Raw genomic sequence first — 20,446 nt, 5'->3', positions numbered from 1 at the left:
TATAACAGTATGTGCTGGAATGAGGTCTTTGAAGTTCAGGAAAGGGAGTCTTGGTACGGGGAGGTGCTTTGACTTGATGATTAGGAAAGCTTGCACTGAAGAGGTAGGATTTGTCAGGCATGAGCATAGAGCACCACTGGGGGTCACAGCTGACAGCAACAACAGTAGCCATGGCTTCTTGGCACTCACCGGCTTCCCAGGTGGCGCAGTGGTAAAGAATCCGCCTGTCAACACAGCAGATGCAAGAGACACAGGTTCAATCCCTGGTTTGGGAAGATTCCCCTGGAGTAGGAAAGAACAGCTGCTCCAGTATTCTTGCTTGGAAAATTCCATGGCAGGCTACAGTCCATGGGGTCACCAAGAGTCGGACACGTCTGAGCACACAACGCACACACTTGACCCTCCCTGTATGGCTAGTTGTGTGCTCAGCACTTTCCTGCAGTAGATCAATTGTGAGTTTTCACTGCAGCCCCTTGAGATAGTTATCTCCAACATATAGATGAGGAAACCGAGGCTTAGAGAGGGCCCATAGTTAGTTAGTGGCAGAACTAGGAGTTGAATCCATATCCATGTTGCCTCTGGGACCCAAGCCCTGAACACTGTGCATTTTGAAACAGCCAGAGAGAGCGTCACAGCCGCTGTCTGGGGTGCGTCTCTTGAGCGCCTGCCCAAGCCAGAGTCCAGACTGGCTTTTAAGCAAGTCTGGTTTCAGGCAGATTTTTGTGGAGGAGGACAGGAAAGGTGTGGGAACAATGAAGTGGGTAAAGGCTGGATCAGGCAATTATAAACCCAGAAAAGGCCAGTCAGGGTGGTCTGAGCCCACCACCTCCCCTCAGGCACATCTGTGTCAGAGCTTCTGGGAGGCCGACTGGCCAGGCTGTTCTCAGAGTTTTTCAGATGAGATCCTGCAGCCTCCCCCACCCTCCCAGCACTTTGCAGGAGCCCAACTGAGAAGTCCCCAGGTGGGACCCTGCAGGCTAGCCCATCAGCAGGAGGCCTGCCCCTTATTCTTATGGTCCACACATGGTTCCCCATGGAAATGCCTCCCTGAATGCACATCTTGTCCATGGAGGACACAGACATCTGAACTAGTGCTGATGGTGGCTTTAGATCAGTGTTCCTCTAGGTTTGACACCCACTGGCGGGCTCACTGGTTTGGGAACCATCTTCCTGATGGTTCCAAACTGGTTAAACGTTCTGGAATGTTCTCTCTTCAATTCTTACAGGCAAATGATAGAATTTCATGGAGTTTCATTTTCACATTACAACTAAACGCTTTTTACCAATCAGTAAAGTGCCTGGTCCTTCACAAAGCTGGCCCATATGGGGATCAAACCCACGACCTTGGCATTATTAGCACCATGCTCTAACCGGCTGAGCTACCTGGCCAGACACATGCAAAGATGGGCTCAATAAAGGACAGAAATGGTATGGACCTAACAGAAGCAGAAGATATTAAGAAGAGGTGGCAAGAATACACAGAAGAACTGTACAAAAAAGATCTTCATGACCCAGATAATCACGATGGTGTGATCACTCACCTAGAGCCAGACATCCTGGAATGTGAAGTCAAGTGGGCTTTAGAAAGCATCATTACGAACAAAGCTAGTGGAGGTGATGGAATTCCAGTTGAGCTATTTCAGATCCTCAAAGATGATGCTGTGAAAGTGCTGCACTCAATATGCAAACAAATTTGGAAAACTCAACAGTGGCCATAGGACTGGAAAAGGTCAGTTTTCATTCCAATCCCAAAGAAAGGCAATGCCAAAGAATGCTCAAACTACCGCACAATTGCCCTCATCTCACATGCTAGTAAAGTAATGCTCAAAATTCTCCAAGCCAGGCTTCAGCAATACGTGAACCTGAACTTCCGGATGTTCAAGCTGGTTTTAGAAAAGGCAGAGGAACCAGAGATCAAATTGCCAACATCCTCTGGATCATTGAAAAAGCAAGAGAGTTCCAGAAAAACATCTATTTCTGATTTATTGACTAGGCCAAAGCCTTTGACTATGTGGATCACAACAAACTGTGGAAAATTCTGAAAGAGATGGGAATACCAGACCACCTGACCTGCCTCTTGAGAAACCTGTATGCAGGTCAGGAAGCAACAGTTAGAACTGGACATGGCACAACAGACTGGTTCCAAATAGGAAAAGGAGTACGTCAAGGCTGTATATTGTCACCCTGCTTATTTAACTTATATGCAGAGTACATCATGAGAAATGCTGGGCTGAAGAAGCACAAGCTGGAATCAAGATTGCCAGGAGAAATATCAATAACCTCAGATATGCAGATGACACCACCCTTATGGCAGAAAGTGAAGAAGAACTAAAGAGACTCTTGATGAAAGTGAAAGAGGAGAGTGAAAACGTTGGCTTAAAGCTCAACATTCAGAAAACTAAGATCATGGCATCTGGTCCCATCACTTCATGGCAAATAGATGGGGAAACAGCAGAAACAGTATCAGACTTTATTTTGGGGGGCTCCAAAATCACTGCAGATGGTGACTGCAGCCATGAAATTAAAAGACGCTTACTCCTTGGAAGGAAAGTTATGACCAACCTAAATAGCATATTGAAAAGCAGAGACATTGCTTTGCCAACAAAGGTCCGTCTAGTCAAGGCTATGGTTTTTCCAGTGGTCATGTATGGATGTGAGAGTTGGACTATGAAGAAGGCTGAGCACTGAAGAATTGATGCTTTTGAACTGTGGTGTTGGAGAAGACTCTTGAGAGTCCCTTGGACTGCAAGGAGATCCAACCAGTCCATCCTAAAGGAGATCAGTCCTGGGTGTTCATTGGAAGGGCTGATGTTGAAGCTGAAACTCCAATACTTTGGCCACCTCATGCGAAGAGTTGACTCATTGGAAAAGACCCTGATGCTGGAAAGGATAGGGGGCAGGAGGAGAAGGGGATGACAGAGGATGAGATGGCTGGATGGCATCACCGACTCGATGGACATGAGTTTGTGTAAACTCCGGGAGTTGGTGATGGACAGGGAGGCCTGGTGTGCTGTGATTCATGGGGTCTCAAAGAGTCGGACACGACTGAGTGACTGAACTGAACTGAAAGTGCCTGGTATGTTTGCACATGCATGGTCAGTCACTCAATTGTGTCCAACTCTTTGGGACCCTGTGGACTGTAGCCCACCAGGCTCTTATGTCTGCAGGATTTCCCAGGCAAGAATACTGGAGTGTATTAAAAAAAAAATTATGCTGGAGTGGGTTGCCATACCCTTCTTCAAGGGATCTTCCTAACCCAGGGATCAAACCCACATATCCTGCATCTCCTGAATTGCAGGCAGATTCTTTACTACTGAACCACCTTAAAGCTTATTGAAGTGTGTCATTTAGTAATTAGAAGTGGTATTTTACTTAATTTCCTGAGGTCTCAAATTCATAATTCTGTTGAGATGTCTGACTGCCAAAGTGAAGCCTGATGAGCATTCAAGGCTTGTGAGTGAGCCCAGGCTGAGCTGGGATTTTGCAGACTGGGGAAGGGACCCTTACTGTGAGTACCACCAGAGTCCCCTTGGTTTGGCTGTGTTGTTCAACTACAGTCCTACTTGTCTTGTTTCCCACTTCATTTCTGGTGAGTATTTGGCTGTTGTTTAATGCATTGTATGTTTATCATATTGAGCATTGCTTTCCTTTTCAATTTTTTGTTCTTCCAGAAGAAGTGGGAATGGGTGTAGAAAGTGAGCTATGGGCTGATGTCAAACAGGTTTGAAAATGATTTCCAACCTGTCTCCTGGGAGGAGCTCTTAAGTAAAGGCAGCCCCTAGTCAAGTGTGGCAGCCGTTGGTTTCTGCCTTCTTGGTGAAACTTGGGTGAATCCCTCCACCTCACTGAGCTTCTGCAGAAGAAGAGTTAGTTTAAATGACCTGAGGTCCTCCTTGGGTGTGCTCAGCTTTGTCCTGGTGGCTTGCTGAGAGCTGGGGCACACAGGTACCATGTTACCACATTGCAGCTGTGACATGCTTTGTGTGGAACGTGGGGCAGGATGGAAAACCTGAAGTGTGTGTCTTCCCATTGTGTCCAGAACAACAGGATCTTTTTCTTTTTAATATTTATTTATTTACTTATTCAGCTGCACCAGGTCTTAGTTGTAGCATGTGGAATCTAGTTCCCTGACCAGTTCTAGAACCCAGGACCCCCTGCATGGGAGCATGGAGTCTTAGCCACTGGACCACCAGGAAAGTCCTGAATCTTTTTTTCCATGTTGTTATTCTTATCCAGGGGGGCTTCCCTGATAGCTCAGTTGGTAAAGAATCTGCCTGCAATGCAGGAGACCCGGCTTCGATCCCTGGGTTGGGAAGATCCCCTGGAGAAGGGAAAGGCTACCCACTCCGGTATTTTGGCGTGGAGAATTCCATGGTCTTATCCATGGTGAGGACTTACCCTGGGATCACAAAGGTGGGTGATGCTTTATGTTGCCTGGATCTCAAGCCTCCAGGATCTTGTCAAGTGGACTGAGGATGTGAGTGCACCTCTATCTTCATCCTTTATGGCAATTCTCCCAACACTGCTGCTGTAATGACAGCAACAGATACATCCAACTGGTGACCAGATGCCGGTAAAATGCCAGTCACCTCGGTCATTCTTAACAGCGGAGGGTAGTGTCCAGCAGCTTTTACCCCCCCCATTTCTACTGTGGGCCACTATGCAGGGTAGCTAGGTGAATCTCTGCCATATCTCCTGGTCAGCGACTTGAAAGGATGGGGTGACTCAGATCTGTCTTAATGCAGCCCATCAAGCTGCCAGCCCGCTTTACTGTGACATCTGTCTAGATATGAAATATCAAGAAATACATGCAGAGATTATTGCCTCTTAGCATTTGACTGGAAATGCCCATAGCTTCCTAACTTCTGACTAACAAATATGCTGGTCAGAAAAACTCCAGATAATCCTGTCGAATCCAGTATGGAGAAAAACTTGCTGCTACTTGGCAAAGATACACATCTCTCCCCTCCCTACTTCATACCCTGCCCCCACCCCAGCCCACACTGCCTGCCACTGCTTGTTTTTCAGGGCACAGAAAGTTGGTCTTTGTCTTCTAAGGCTTTGTGGCAGACTTAACTCTGTAATACCCCAAAACCTTCTCTCCCCCCAACCACCTCCCTTGAAGTCAGCTCGATTTCAATGCTTCTCTTTCTCATAGTCCATCGAGAGCGAAGGCACTTGGTGACTTTTCTGTGTCTGGTTTTGGTTCATCCTTGGCCAGCTGGCAAGCCTCCAGGGACTCTTCTCTTCTTCCCAGAGCAGCATGTGCAGCTCAGAGAAGAAAAGTAATGAATATTGTGCAATTCCTCTAAGCTGATTATGAAAATGATGTAAAAGTTCTTAAGAGGACGTGGTTCTTGGGGTAGTTGACATTGCCTCATCACAGAGCATCCAGACAGCTGTTCTTTCCGTGACAGTGGCGGTTCCGAATCCTGCCACCCCCGCCGACTGGCTTAGAGCTATTCTGGGGCGGCCAGCTGAAGGCGAGAGCCCTGGAGAGATGCCTCTGTGTGAGCATGGTGTAGAAGGAAATGTACACATGTGTCAATGTGATCGTTTACATTAAGGCCCATTTATAGATGATGGTAATCCTCACAGCCCAGCTGTTTTGTGCCAAATGCTACTGTCCTGACTTTAGATAGAAAGGAATTGAGACACCTATCTATCAGAGGCCCCAGACTGTCTGGGAGAAAACTGACTGTGTCCTCATGTTTCCTGGTGTGTGGCTCAGAACCTGCTGGGCTGAGGGCCCTGGCTTTATGTGGCTTCCTGGGGAGCAGCCTCGCTGGAGCCCGGCTCCCACCTGCCGTGGGCGTGTTGCAAGGCTCAGCCCTCAAGAGGGTGTGGCCCTAAAGCCTTCTGCCCCAAGTGGGCCTCAGCAGCCTCTCGTCCTTCTGGGGAAAGGCCCAATGCACAGTTGCCATCTATCTTTCCTGACTTGAAATTCTTCTACCTTCTCAGAGAAGCAGTTACTGTTTGTTGAATGAATGGTAGCCTTATTATAGGGAAAGAAGGGTGAGTTATGTAGGGGGCCCTCAGCTAATCAGAAAATGCTCTTGGGAGGCAACTGTTGGGCTCCCTCCAAGATCTGCAGCAATTTCCCAGGTGGCGCAGTGGTAAAGAATCCACCTGACAATTCAGAAGACACAGGTTCTATCCCTGTGTCGGGAACATCCCCTGGAGGAGGAGATGGCAACCCACTCCAGTATTCTTGCCTGAAGAATTCCATGGACAGACAAGCCTGGGGGGCCCACAAAGAGTTAGACACGACTGAGCACACACACATATGCACACACACACACGCACATACAAGGTGTGCAGCTCCTCAAGACAGGAATACCTCCCACTTATCAGGCACTTCTGTGTGCCAAGCACCAAGCTGTAACTACTTCACATGCATTAACTCCCTTCATCCTCACAAATAATCCTGTGAGAAAGGTACGATTATCACCCTTTTTCTTTTTCTAGTAGAAGATGACACTTAGAGAGGTTAAGTAGCAACTTGCTCCAGGTTCAGTTCAGTTCAGTCACTCAGTTGTATCCAACTCTTTGCTACCCCATGGCCGGCAGCATGCCAGGCTTCCCTCTTCATCACCAACTCCCGGAGTTTACTCAAACTCATGTCCATTGAGTCGGTGATGCCATCCAACCATCTCATCCTCTGTCGTCCCCTTCTCCTCCCACCTTCAGTCTTTCCCAGCATCAGGGTCTTTACAAATGATGTCAGTTCTTCACATCAGATGGCCAAAGTATTGGAGCTTCAGCATCAGTCCTTCCAGTGAATATTCAGGACTGACTTACTTTAAGATGGACTGGTTGGATCTCCTTGCAGTCCAAGGGACTCTCAAGAGTCTTCTCCAACACCACAGTTCAAAAGCATCAATTCTTAGCGCTCAGCTTTCTTTATAGTCCAACTCTCACATCCATAATGACTACTGGAAAAACCATAGCTTTGACTAGATTGACCTTTGTTGGCAAAGTAATGTCTCTGCTTTTTAATAAGCTGTCTAGGTTGGTCATAACTTTTCTTCCAAGGAGCAAGCATCTTTAATTTCATGGCTGTAGTCACTATCTGCAGAGATTTTGGAGCCCAAGAAAATAAAGTCTGCCACTGTTTCCACTGTTTCCCCATCTATTTGCCATGAAGTGATGGGACCAGATGCCATGATCTTAGTTTTCTGAATGTTGAGCTTTAAGCCAACTTTTTCACTCTCTCCTTTTTCACTTTCATCAAGAGGCTCCAGGTTATACAGGAGGAAGATACCAGAGCTGAATGTTAAGGTTTTGGGGACCTAATAAGTCCCCCCCCCTTCCTAATAAAGTTCTGAACAGAGAGATCCAAGAGACAGCAGATGAAGATTAAAAATGCTACCTTGAATATCTAATGGCTGGGGTGGAAAGTACGTTGTAAAAGCAGGTTATTAATGTTTCACCCTTGAAATGAAGAGATCAAACCATTCGCTCTCAGGTCCAGCCAACAGCATACCCCAGCTCCTGAAGTCTCCCCTGTAAACTCAGTGGATAAGCTGAGAAGGTGTGTCCCCAGGGGCAGGTGGATCCCAAAGTGCTGAGCCAGCCTGTGCTCTGCCTCTCCCTCCAAACTCTCAGGACATGTTGCCTTATTGTTCTTTGTTCCTTCCCGTCATGGTATGCTCTAGGTATGCTGCAAATATGCTGAGGGAGATGGCCTGTGTTTTTAACTTTGATCCATGGAAACTGACTTTTGAGTCAGCAAAATCCAGTTCTCCTACAAATAAGGAAGCAGGTGACCCATGAAAACACTGAGCTCTGATGAACAGTGTTTGTCCTGGGGTGGAGGCAGTTGCCTGTTGACTCCTCCTGTGTTCTTCTCACCCGCAACCTAGTGCCTGCTGTGTTGCACCACACTTACAACTGAGGCTGGGTCATCATCTGTGATGGTGGCCAGGGTGGGGGCCGGGCAAGGGCATGGTTCAGATGGAAGATAGAACTTCCACAATCCAAGTTTGCAACATTATCCTAAGTGCTTAAGAAATGGAAAGATTATAGATTAGCTTTGACATTTCCCAAATTCATTTAGTGTGGGAAATGAAATTAAACCATCAACTAGCTCCTACCTCAAATCTAATCTTCCTCATGATGGAGAGCAAGTGTCTTCATGTCATTTCTCTTGATCTGCATCTGCTTCTGGAACAGAGTCGTTGTCCGAGGCTCAGACTGCCCACTTCTGAAGCCACGCCCTCTCCTCCTCACTGCCATACCCTTCTAAGGGACTGAATATGGTCTTCAGCTGTTGCTCCCCAACTGTTTTTGTCTTAGGCACTAGACGTTTTGGGAGAAGGTGTTGATTGTTGGCTAAAGACTAGAGAATGCATTCATAAATGTTTTGTTTTGTTTAGAAAAAGGAAGGTGGTGTGAGTCACAGTGGTGGAGGGAGTAAAAGCCACTTTGATTTGGCAGGTACTGATTTCACATTCTGCCATAAGCTAGAGCCTGACGGTGTTCTAGGCTGCCACTGCCACTGTGTGAGTCTCAGCTTTGACTGACTTCCACACAGGTGTGAACCACAACCACAATCGCAGATGTGCAAGAAATATTATATCATGACTCTCAACCTAATTTCTGGCTGTGAACTCCCATTCCACTGAACTGGCAGAAAGTTTAATCCATTGTTCTTGGACTATTCCTCCATGGGGTTATACAAAGTATCAGGTAGCCCCGGGCATTAGTACACACAGCTTGCCCTTGAGACGTCCGTCCTCCTATCCTGATGACTCCTTCAGGCCCTGCTGAGGAAGCAGGAATCTTCCGGAAGGCCATCTATGGCCCTGTCTGCCTCAGTGTGCCTGTGGGTAGGGTTACTAACCCTCTTGCTTTGCCTGAGATTGTTCTGATTTTAGTTCTGAAAGCCTCAGGTCTCTGAAACCCCCTCCTGCCCAGCAAACCCAGACCTTACGAATGGACACTTCCATTTAGAGTCCTGCCACTTCTCCATGCTCTGTTTAAAAAAAAAAAAAAGCAGACCTGGACATGTGTTCGGAACCCACAGATCTCTCCCTCTCCTTCCCCAGTTCAGGAGGGTGTCATTTTCTAATCAGGGGATAGAGGAAGACCTGCACGCCCACCTGTTGTTCCCAGACACTGGGGTCATGTTGGGAACCCCCTTCCTTCACCTTCTTCACTGGTAGGAAAGGTTTAGAGAGCTAAAATTTTGGAAGTCAAAAGCCAGTAAGAATTTCACACTGAGTGTCTTCTTAGTACCCTACCCCCAGCTCCCTCCCCTCACCTGGGGGAATGAGCCACAGATTGAGTCCTGTGGGAATAAGGCAGACAGAGAGACCAAAAACGAGAAAACAGATGCAGGAAGAGACACAGAAGTCATGAGAGCAGAGTGAACCATCACACACACTGGGGACCACTAGACAGTCCTCCTTCCATTTAAGGTCTCATCTCTACTGACATTTCAGAAACGAGGTCTGTGCAAAATAGGAGAGGAAGTGACTAAGAGCATTTTGGCACAGTTAGCATTCTTATCCAGGCAGGGCTAGAAAGTTCCTTAAAGTTTTGGCAAGTGGATCCAGTCTTTGAAGTTCTTCAAGAAGTTTTGTCTTCTCCCTCCTTTTGCCTTTTCCAGAAGGCCTCAGCTGGCACAGGGGTGGGGCAGGGCAAAGCATTTGCTAGACTTGCATTCATCCAAGGAGTGAGACAGCTGAGGCCAGATGACTTCATCAGGAAGCATCTCGGTGGGGGCAAGAAGGGCCCTCAGGGACTGTTGGCCCTGCCAACATCTTGCTCCATCAAGGCAGCAATAAAGAAACTTCGTGAGGTCCAAGAACACAAACCTGTCAGCCTGGCTTGGTGCCCAGTGCCCAGCCCTGAGCCCAGCAGAGGCACACCCTCCATATGTGTCTTTGGATGGAAGGATGAGCCCCTGCTTTCGCAGCACCAGCCCTGGTTTGTGCTGCCTTCACACAGCTCAGAGCATCTGCTAGGAATATCAGGGAGACAATAAAGAAAAATGCAAGCTCATCAGAGGTGCCCTCACTTGTTGGAGCTGCCCTGACAACACCTAGGACTGACTGCAAGGGAATCTGCTTTCTGAACAGAAGTGCTAGTGGTTAGGGGAGGCCAGAATGGAAGAGCAAGTAGTCTTTGGAGCTTCAGGAAGAAGAGATCTGTTATTATAGCCAGTGTCTTTAAGCAGATGCATTTTTCTTATAAGAGAGTTTCCATTACATGCTGGGCCAAGCCATGCACAGAGCAGTGATTACCCCCAGCAACCTCTCAATCGATTACCAGGCTCTCTGTCAGCAGGCTTCACAGGTCAACTGTTGCTTTGCCAGCCCCACTCCCATCAACAGCATGTTAATGAAGAGACATGCACCTGACTTAGAAATTATTCCCCCAAAACGTGCAATATATGAAAACATGTAAACATTTCCATTTCTGTTCCCCATCTCCCTCTTGTCATTTCCTCGGGCCTGAGCTTCAAATGAGAGATGTTTGACATTCTCTTAAGAACCAATCTTCTCGGGTCTGTGAAAAACATAGCCATTTCAGCTCAGACAGTTGCTCAGTCATGTCTAACTCTTTGCAACCCTATGGACTATAGTCCGCCAGGCTCCTCTGTCCATGGGATTCTCCAGGCAAGAATACTGGAGTGGGTTGCCATTTCCTCCTCCAGGGGATCTTCCCAACCCAGGGATCAAACCTGCATCTTTTGTGTCTCCTGCTTTGGCAGGCAGATTCTTTACCACTGTGCCACCTAGGAAGCCATTTATTGAGTTTTTATGGTCTGTCAGGCACCCTGGTAGACATTTACATACGTGGTCTAAGTTTGTCCTCTTAAGGACACCGTGCAGGTGTTAATGCCACTGTACAAATGAGGAAGCTGAGAACAGTGGCTGAAGAGCTTACCCAGGATGCTAGCTGCTATGTGGGGATCCTGTGACTTCAAGTCTGTAGCCCTACTGGCTTTACCAAGCTGCCTGGAGTTCCCTGTCAAGGGTAAGAGTAAGGAGGAGAGGAAATCAATGGTCTTCACTCACCAGGGACAGCCAATCCATTTAATCTTCTTTCTAATAAAGCCTAAAGTCAAAAAATAGTAGGAGCATTTCCCATCCCCTATACTTCCCTTTGCACAGATCCACAACTTTAATTTTGCCATATGGATGCCCAGGCCTCCCTTTGCCTCCCTCTTTTCCACCACCAGTTATTTCCAGGTCGGATGAGGTTGAAGCCGGGAGAGCCCTCCGTAAGGGCCTGGGGGAGGCAGGCAGCACTCCTGCACAGCCCTGTATCCAGGGCCTGCTCGTCACTAAGCACTGCATCCTTGTCCTGGCGGGTTTCCCTGGAGGGGGGCAGAACTCTGCTAGCATATCAGTGATGGCGAAGTTCAGCAAGATGCAGTGGCCTGACTTGGCTTTTTCTGGATTTGGGGAGAGGAGAGGTCATGACTGTGGATATCCAATTCATGTCCATTTTTTATCACCTCTGCCTGGTCATTTAGCCTGTTGAGACTTTTGCTTCCTCGTTAGTCAAATGAGAGGGTTTTCCAGGGTGGCATCTGGGATAATCTTTTAATCCTGACATTCTACTGAAGGAATAAATGTACCAATGAATTGAATTTGGCATTGGATGAAGAAGTATTATTTGGAGGCCGTTCTTGGTTTGCCGAAAGCATCTTCCTTTATGCATTCAATGTGCATGAGCCTCACAGAGAGGGTGTCTCTGCTGAGGGCCTCCCCCCGCCCCCTACTCCGTGCCCTGCAGGACAGAGTCAGAGCAGCTGGCCCAGAGCTGAGTGTCAGGCAGCAGGGACCGTGGCTGCGCTGTGTACATGCCACTCAGTAACCAAGACCGTCACTATGGAAGAAGCTGTAAATGTTCAAACTTCTGATAAAGTCATGGCAGTAACGAAACACACCAAACTCGGGAGGCAGGAAAAAACGGGGGAGGATTCATCTTTCACCATCCATGCTGCTGAAACTTAAGCCATGGTGTTAAAAAATAAGCACTCTAACCTCTTAACGTTTTTCACAATAATTTTAGAAAGATTGTTTTTTGTTAGAAACCAAAGCGTTGTGTGTGAAGATACATTTGTCTGACATTCAGATAGTCCTGCAGTTTCAGTTTCGTTTTGTTGAAGTCGAGTTCACATTCGTGCTTTCACTTAACAGTACTTTTTGTTTCCAGTTTCAGGACCCATGCTTACCTGCCCATCCATCCTCTCTTCTGTCTGTCTCCCTGCTGTGTAGCTTTGTGGGAACACTGGGGTGAAGTCCACATGATATTAGCAATGGCTATTTCTGAGGGGAGGGGTCAGAGTAACTTTTTCTTGCTTTCTTGTTTGTCTCTATGTTGATTGATGGAAATGATAGAGCCATTCTTCTAAAAAAATAAGCAAAGGGAAAATGCATTTTAACCACACTGCCTGTGTGTGTGTGTGTGTGTTAGTTGCTCAGTCATGTCCGACTCTTTGCAACCCCACAGACTGTAGCCTGCCAGGCTCCTCTGTCCACGGAATTCTCCAGACAAGAATACTAGCGCCCGGCTTTACTGGCAGTATCAGGCCCCAGCCAAGGCAAGTTTATTCCTCACCCACCTCCCACCCACTCCCAACCCTGAGGGGCCTGGCAGGTTTCCCCACTCCCCATCTCCCTGGACTTGAGTAACTGGTGAGCGGTGAACTCTTGGACGGATCCGAGCGGCAGATGCCAGGCCCGGAGGCTGTGCCCCTTCTCCCTCAGCATGTGTTTGTGATAAAAACGGAGCTGAGATGAAAGTCACTTGTGATGGTTCCTGCAAGTCTTACCAGAAAAGACCCCTGGATGTACCAGGATGGCTCTGGGCACAGATTTCACTGTATTTGTTTCAGTCCCTAGGAAAGTTTGAACACCAGTGTTATTTATTCATCATCCAGTATCTCAGGTTTGTTTTCATAGTTCTTGTTTTATTTTGAGTTAATAAATATCAGGATTTTGTGAGGAAGGCACTCCAGAAATAAAGCTGACTATTCACGGCAGGGCTTTTGGCAAACGCCTTTCCTCCTGTACAGAGGGAAACTCTGTTTACCTTTCTGAAGAGTCAACAGAAGCTCGGGTTCACAGTTCCGCCACCAGAAGAAGGGCCCGCTTCAGTTTCATAGGAGGACTAATGTCTGCCCTTCGCTGATGAAGGACATGGAGTGGACTAGGCTGGCTTCCGGCTTGAGTTAAAGAGGGAAAATGTGCTTTCTGTGTAAAAGCTGCAATTAACATTCTTGGACAACTCTCAGAGTAAATCAAAGAAATAAGCCAACTTTTCTGTTGCCTAAAATTACACTTTAATCTCTTTCCTTTCTCTTCAAAAATAAGAATTTTCTGTGAAATGGGAATAATATACCCATGGTGACTATTTCACTGAGTTGTGGTGAGAAGCAGATCAAGTAAAATGGAGCATCTCTAGCGAGAACCTGAGAGTGGGTGTTAGTATGAAGTGACATTACTCAGTGGAGCTGTTGAGCCAATCTGTGGAGGCAATGTAACAGGAACCCAGCCTCTTTCTACTAACCCATCCTGCCACATCCTTGGGTCTTTTTAATGATATGTCTCCTGAGAGCACCACTTTATTATTTTGCATCTTTTGGAAGGAAGCACAAAGTACAGCTCAAAGTAAATGTTTTCCTGATGGGCCTGAATGAGTCAGAGGTCCATTTCTTGTAAGTGATGCAATGTCGGTTGCATGCATGTGCCAGGGGGATGCTACCCAACCTCTCTGCACTGTAGTTCTCATCATCCACTTGTGGTTGTTAAGAGGATTAAATGTTTTCAGGGGACTATAGAACAAGATCTAGCACATAGTATGTACTCCGTGAGTGATCGCCATTTTCAGTTATTTATTTACACACAGAAGTTGCACACCTGCCTACTGATAGCAAAAGATAAAAAAGGCCACAGGAACAAATTAGGAAGCTGCTTCCAGGTTTCTGGCAAGCAGACATATCCCTAAGGCATCTCTTGAAGTGGGGTAGAGGGAAGCAGAGTACCTGGCATGAGTTTAATTCCTAATACTCTTATTTTCTCTCCACAGAAGAGTTCATTTTGGGGGAACCTGGCCCCTGGCTTCTGACAGCTCATGATAGCAGTGTATTCAGTGTGTGGGCAGTCACAGGTGTTAGGCGCAAGTCAAGCAGAGCCCAGGAGGCACAGTGGAAGTGTCTGGGGGCCGCCCAAAGGCTTTGGTGAGAATGAGCTTTGGGAGGTGCAGGGCTTTCTGGCTCAACAGAAAACAATGAGAAGAGATCTGCCCTGAGCCTTCACGGGGCCACCTGGGGGAGCTTCCAGAAGCACAGCCTGTGCCTCCCTGTCACCCTCCTTGCTCCACAGCATGACGTTTCAGCCCCACGGAGGTCCAGGTCTGGGGGAGTCCCACCACACTTCTCTGCTTGACCCCTGAGTCTCACTTCACTGTCTCCTGCTGCCGCCTTGCCCCCCCCCACTTTCCTTGCAGGGAGCCAGCCCATTGCCAGTTCTATGACATCTTCCCCCCCTTCCCCTCCCCCATGAGCCCTCCTCCCCTCCCCGCAGGCTGGGTTTCCACTCCACTACGCTGCTCTCTCACTGGAGCTTGAGTTGTAGCTCATTATTCACGAGTCCTTCCAGCCATACAAGCCCCCCCTCCACAACCTCCCCTGCAGCTTGTGAGAGACCCTGGTGGGCTGTCCATGAGAGTCTGAAAGCTAGTCCACCTGTGCCTGCAGGGAGTCCTCAGTGCCAGGCAAGAGAGTGACAGTGGGACCTAGTGTTGAGGTGTCAAGTGGGTAAACCTTCCTTGTATCAATTTTGTGTTTTTGTGGGTTCCATCTCAAGGCATAGGCATGTCCACTTGTTCAGTCATGCTAAAGAAACAGGCACACTGAATTTTGTCTGGTAATAAACCCTGGTGCCGCTACCTCCTTTTTCCTTTTTTCAGGATCTCATGATTAACCTTGACCACCAACACAATGTATTCTCGGTTCCTTATTGTATCAGTCCTTTCCTAACATGTTGTTAGGGTCTGCAGATCACTTTAGCGTTCTGTCATCCCAGGAAGATGGCCAGTGCTCCAAGCCAGGACTTACAGCACTGAACACTTACTGCCGTCCATCTTCCAGTTGCCTGACAAGGAAGCACTTCTCCTCAGAATAAGTATAAATTAGCTAATGCTGAAACTGCAGAAATTTTCAATCCATATCTTGTATCGTGAGTGATTCTTCCCTCCCCCAGCTCCTCATTCAGACATTAATTCTAGGTCTCTCTGCAGCATGCAGGGTTGAACCTTGTGGTAAAATACTAGTGGTGCAGTAGCGGCAGGAAGGCATATATATAATTTCCCTGTCAGAGTGGTTTTAATGCCCTCTTTCATGGGGCATGATACATTAAAGAAAAGATAACTGGTTATGGGCCCCCAAGATCTGTGGAGTCAACACATGTGTGAGAAAGTACCATTTTAACATTTAATCATTTTAGCCAAGGAACAAAATCTATTTTTATTGCTTATGAGCAGTGATGCTAAACTGACTACAAGGTCATGATCTGTAGGAAAAGGAAATCTTCACAGAAATTGTATACCCAGCCTGAAACAGGGAGACCACCAAGAACCGCACTTTAAGGGGAAACGTGGAGGGGTGGGGGCTGAGGACAGAACGGAACGCAAAGAAACAGGCTGAGTGGCATGTGGTCCTGCTGCTGAGCAAGATCACGCGGGGACCTGGGGTGTCATCTGGGAAGCAGGTCCTGCTTCTCCTGGGTCCCTGCGAATGTGAGGGAGTAAAGCCTACGGATGAAGAAACCGCCGGTCCTTTCCACACCTCCTCAGTGCTTAAAGAATGGCCTGTATGTTTCCCAGTTGTAAATGAGATCATCATTGGTGAGGTCTGGAGGAAAATAACCACCCTCTATTACATGCTTTCTATGTGCCTGTGCTTTGCTAAATGCTTTATAGGGAAAATGTTCTTTAATCCTCCCAACATCCCTTTGCAGTAGGTGCTATAATTCATTTTATAGATCAGGACATTGAAGTCTGAGAGGGGGTAAATCAACCAAAACCGACAGCCAGTCAGTGGTGAAGACTGAAGACTGGGACTTGAACCCAGAGATTACCTGCTGACAGGGCCTGTGCTTACCTTAAGCACCATGCTTTTAAATAGGCTTTTGATAGTGTCATATCCAGAAAGTTAGAATGAAAAAACAAAAAAAAGCTCCCTGATGTTCCAGAGTACTTGGGCCAATGCCCTTGACCTTGGTTTTCAGTCTGTAAAAGAATGATTCCGTCATTTACCTACCTGCCCTGCACGTAAGTCTTCAGGATGTTGAGTTGGTGGTGAGGGCTCTGAGAACCTTAGATGATCAAAGATGCTTAATCAGATAATGAGCAACGAGTTTTCACATCACTTCTCAAGACTTAAGTCCTCAAACTAGTGGACTTAAGTCTGCCAACAGCCAGTTTGAGATTTTAAAAGTGAATTTTACATGCATTCGTTGTAAGTCAGAAATCCAAAGTTCTTGTGGAATACCATTAAGGCACTTCTGCAGGGACCTCATCTGATATCTGACTGAGAATATCCTGCTGAGGCAGGCAGGGTGCCCTCCCTGGGGAGGTGAATACCCAATCTTTCATCTTTGAGAACCAAATATTCCTTTCTAGTTGACCGTGGGGAAGAGGGAATTACCAAGAGAGGGTGAGTTAGGTTTCAGGTGTGCAGCAAGGTGATTCAGTAGTGCATGTACATGTAGTTATTCTTTTTCAAATCTTTTCCCATTTGGGTTGTTACATAATATTGAGTGGAGTTCCATATGCTATACAGTGAGTCTTAGTTGCTTGTCCATTTTAAATATAGCAATGTGTACATAGCCAAAAAATAAAAGCTAATTCTACGGCCTTACTCCCCTTCTCCTCTGTAACTCGTTCTGATTAAAATGTGTACCACTGGGGGCTGGATTACTGCAGTAGACTCCAAGTTGGTTTCTTTATAGTGTTTTTGAATGGATGTATGAAAGGATTAGCTTTATATCATAAAGTAAAAAACTTTCATCCTTTAAGCCAAAAGGAAAGGTAAAACCAAAGCAGGTAACATTCCAGTGTATTTTCCAAGGGAAGCTATAAATTATTGTAAACTGGCAGTGCAAGTAGCATTTTAAAGATTTCATGGGAAATGTAAATAGATGGCTTTGAAATTATCATATAGTTATAAGGAAAAGGTATTTTGGAAAAATGACCCAAGAAATCTCATATGAACACATACACCCACTTGTCCTCTTCGATTTAGTAATCCCATTTCTGGAAATTTAGCCTTAAAAAATGATCCAAAATCATGAAATTAAGATGTTCATTGCATAGTTATTTATAATAGCAAATATTTGAAATAGTTTAAATATGTCCTAGCTACATATGTGCAGGCATATACACACTCCTGATGTAATATGTATTTCTTAAAAATTAGAATAATAAAAGTCAAGGAGCAACATGAAGATGCTTATTTCCTATGTAAAGTAAGTCAGATACATAACAATGACACTGCACCATTTAAATTGTATATCTTTTCACTTCTAGAATTTCTGTTCCATTTGTCTTCTGCTCTGCCTCTTCATTTTTCATATCATGCTGCTCATTCTTTATGGTCACTCTTCCTTCTGTCTTCTTAACATCTTAAACATACTTCTTCGAATGCCTTATTTCAGATTGTTCTCAAGGTGCAGATTCTCTTGGTTGATGCGCTGTTCATTTCCTTGAGTCTCCTGTAAATTTTTCCTGCAAACACTTCTTCAAGTATGGTTACCTGTGGGGCTCCACTATTCCCTGGCCTAGGGGATATGGTTTCCTCTGCCTCTGCCCAGACCCTAGTCATTTCAGGGGTCCCAGGTAGAAGTTGCATTTCTTGACCAATTTCCTTGAATGACTGAGTATAAATTCTGTGATTGTACAGACACAGTTTCCTGGCATGGGCCTGAGCATTGTTTCTTACCCGCAAGGGGTTCAACCCCCAGCCCCTCACTCCTAAAGCCCTTACTTGATTCCCTGCCCACTGAGTCTTTGTGGTTCAATGCTCACCATTAGGTAGGGTCTGCTTTGTTTCTGGCACCTAAACTTCTTTGCCCTCAAACTCTGCTATGCATTAAGATAGTTATGCAGTACTTGTCATTTAATCCACCATATTGACCTGAAATATTTCTTTTCCATTTACTACAATTATGTGAAAATATATATGCATATATTCTGGAGACTAAAAGGGACTTTGAAATGACTTTTATGGGTAGAGATAGTGGGTTCATAGTAACTATTTTGCAAATATTCTGTACTGGCATTGTATTATCTTTAAAACAGTAAAACGCGTCATCTTTTTAACTATTGTCTTTTATTTCAGAATGCATACACTACAACTGCCATTAATGGGACAGATTTTTGTACATCAGCGAAAGATGCACTCAAACTCTTATCCAAGAATTCAAGTCATTTTACATCTGTTAACTGCTTTGGAGACTTCATAATTTTTCTAGGAAAGGTAGGATGTCTTAACTAAAATAATAAAGTAACTGGGGTTCCAAAAATTAAGCCATACAACAAGGCTTTGACAGAGAACTGTTTCCTGAGTGCTTACTCTGTGCTGGGCCTCATCCTCTCATTTAATCATCAATCCTGTGAAGTATGTCTGTTTCACAGGTAAAGAAACTAGGGTTTAATAATTTGGCTAGGATTCCACAGTAGGTTGAGTCAGGATTCAAATCTTAGTTTTACTCTTAGCTATTATCCATTCTACCATTGTGATCCCACTTTTTCATATCTAGAATGAAGACTCTATGACTTCAGAGAATAAATGTTTTATAGGGGTTGTCATAAAAATATATGAAAATTGGAACTTCCCTGGTGGTCCAGTGGCTAAGACTCCATGCTCCCAATGAAGGAGGCCTGAGTTCAATCCCTGGTTAGGAAACTAGATCCCACATGCTACAACTAAGACCCAGAAGAGCCAAATAAATATAAATAAATAAATATTTTAAAAATTATGTATGGACATAGTATTAAAACCTGATGAAATGTCTACACTATTAAGAGCATTAATTTCCTAAATATACAGAATTATTGATATCTCAAATGGAGCCAGTTGCATTCCTGCTGTTGTCTTTTTCTAAGGAGTTGTATGTCATCTTATGAAAACCTCATTTTTCCTCGCTGTGAACTAAAAATAACATCCCCTTTCCGGGTTGCAGGTTAGAGTCCTGAAGTAGAAGTAGTACTCCAGCCCCTTCCTGACCATGCCTCACGTCGAAGGTTCTTTATACTGGCTAGTGTCTCTTTCCGTGTAGTTGTCACTCACTGGGCTTAATTCTGCACACCTCAGTTTGCTTCATCCTACTTCCACCTGACTGCCTTTCAAATTCTTGAAATTTCACAGACATCCTGACCCTCCTTCCACATCTTCACTTTTCTAAGCTAGACATCCTTACTTCTTCCAGCCATGCCTCCTCACACGACACGAATGCCGGTGGCTTTCATGGAGCCCCAGAGTGAACAAGATCTAGTCTCCACTGTGCCAGTGCCAAATATGGGGCCTCATGACTCCTTGTTTAGCATCGTGTGCTCCTGTGGCATTTGGTGTGTGTCTCCAGTGCATCACTGTCATGGTGAGCCGTCAGGAACAAGTTAGAACACGCTTGGATTTCACAGGTGTGTGCTAACTGCACATATATTTTAAGGCACAACTGGGTCCCAGAGACTTTTCGTGTGACAGTAGCTGTAGAAGCACAAACTGATTACGCCTTTTAAAACAGCCTAATAATCCAAGTGGTAGTTGTATCTAAGTGGATAATATTGTTTACATTAGCTTGGTAGGATTGTAGGTGATACATTTTGTAATAACTACTTCCAAAAATTTTTATTAAGAGGTTTCATTTTTATAACAGACTCGTGTTTTATTTTAGGCAGTAATTCATTTTCTTGTATTTCTCAAAAGGAACACATAATTACTGATGGGTTTTTTTTTTAATGAAGTGGCATGCAGATTCAAATCCATCTTTATGGATATCCAAGCACAATGAGGGTTTATGGATGTCCAAGCACAATGAAGGCTCTAGGGGGTTCCATTTTGTCTGGTAAAGAATTAGGTTCCTCACGGCCTATAATCATTTCCTGGAAATATAGTAATTACATATAGCAAAAGCCTATTATCCTATTATCCCTACACCAGTACTGGAAAGCCCATCCACTTTAATCCCCAGGATAAAAGTAATCACACGTTAAACTATAGTACATCCACTCAATGGATTGTTGCATCATTGTTTTTAAAAATAAGGGCGTATAAAAAAAACTTTTCTAATGAAGATGCTTATTGTAGTTTTTAGTAAAAAAAAAAAAAAGACTAAAAATTTTGTGAGGTACCATTGTTGTTTAGTTGCTCAGGTGAGTCCCACTATTTTGTGACCCCATGGACTGTAGCCTGCCAGGCTCCTCT

General features: G+C 45.5%; 1 protein-coding gene, 1 long non-coding RNA gene and 1 other non-coding gene across 16 annotated transcripts in view; 1 reads left to right on the top strand and 2 right to left on the bottom strand.

Annotated features, from left to right (window-relative positions):
• SLC44A3 (solute carrier family 44 member 3) overlaps positions 1-20,446 on the top strand; it is an 85,373-nt gene that overhangs the window by 62,922 nt on the left and 2,005 nt on the right. For 12 of the 14 annotated variants that reach the window (XM_081486207.1, XM_081486199.1, XM_081486198.1 and 9 more), the window contains one exon: positions 18,362-18,499. The exons of the other annotated variants lie outside the window; for them this stretch is intronic. In XM_081486207.1, coding sequence (XP_081342333.1) covers positions 18,362-18,499 — 138 coding nt within the window. The remainder of the gene's footprint in view (positions 1-18,361; positions 18,500-20,446) is intronic. 14 annotated transcript variants of the gene reach the window in all.
• TRNAI-AAU (transfer RNA isoleucine (anticodon AAU)) lies at positions 1,316-1,389 on the bottom strand. Its single transcript has one exon. It is a non-coding gene; the product is annotated as a tRNA-Ile (tRNA).
• Positions 11,032-13,171, bottom strand: LOC145504896 (uncharacterized). The gene is made up of 2 exons (XR_014052571.1): positions 13,054-13,171; positions 11,032-12,369 (listed from the first exon to the last, which is right to left on the bottom strand). It is a non-coding gene; the product is annotated as an uncharacterized LOC145504896 (long non-coding RNA).

This window comes from Giraffa tippelskirchi, chromosome 5, assembly GCF_054371585.1.
Source record: "Giraffa tippelskirchi isolate mGirTip1 chromosome 5, T2T-mGirTip1v1.2.pri, whole genome shotgun sequence".
Taxonomy (NCBI): Eukaryota; Metazoa; Chordata; class Mammalia; order Artiodactyla; family Giraffidae; genus Giraffa; species Giraffa tippelskirchi.
Note: the sequence above shows the minus strand (reverse complement) of the source record. Positions and strands in the feature narration are given on the sequence as shown.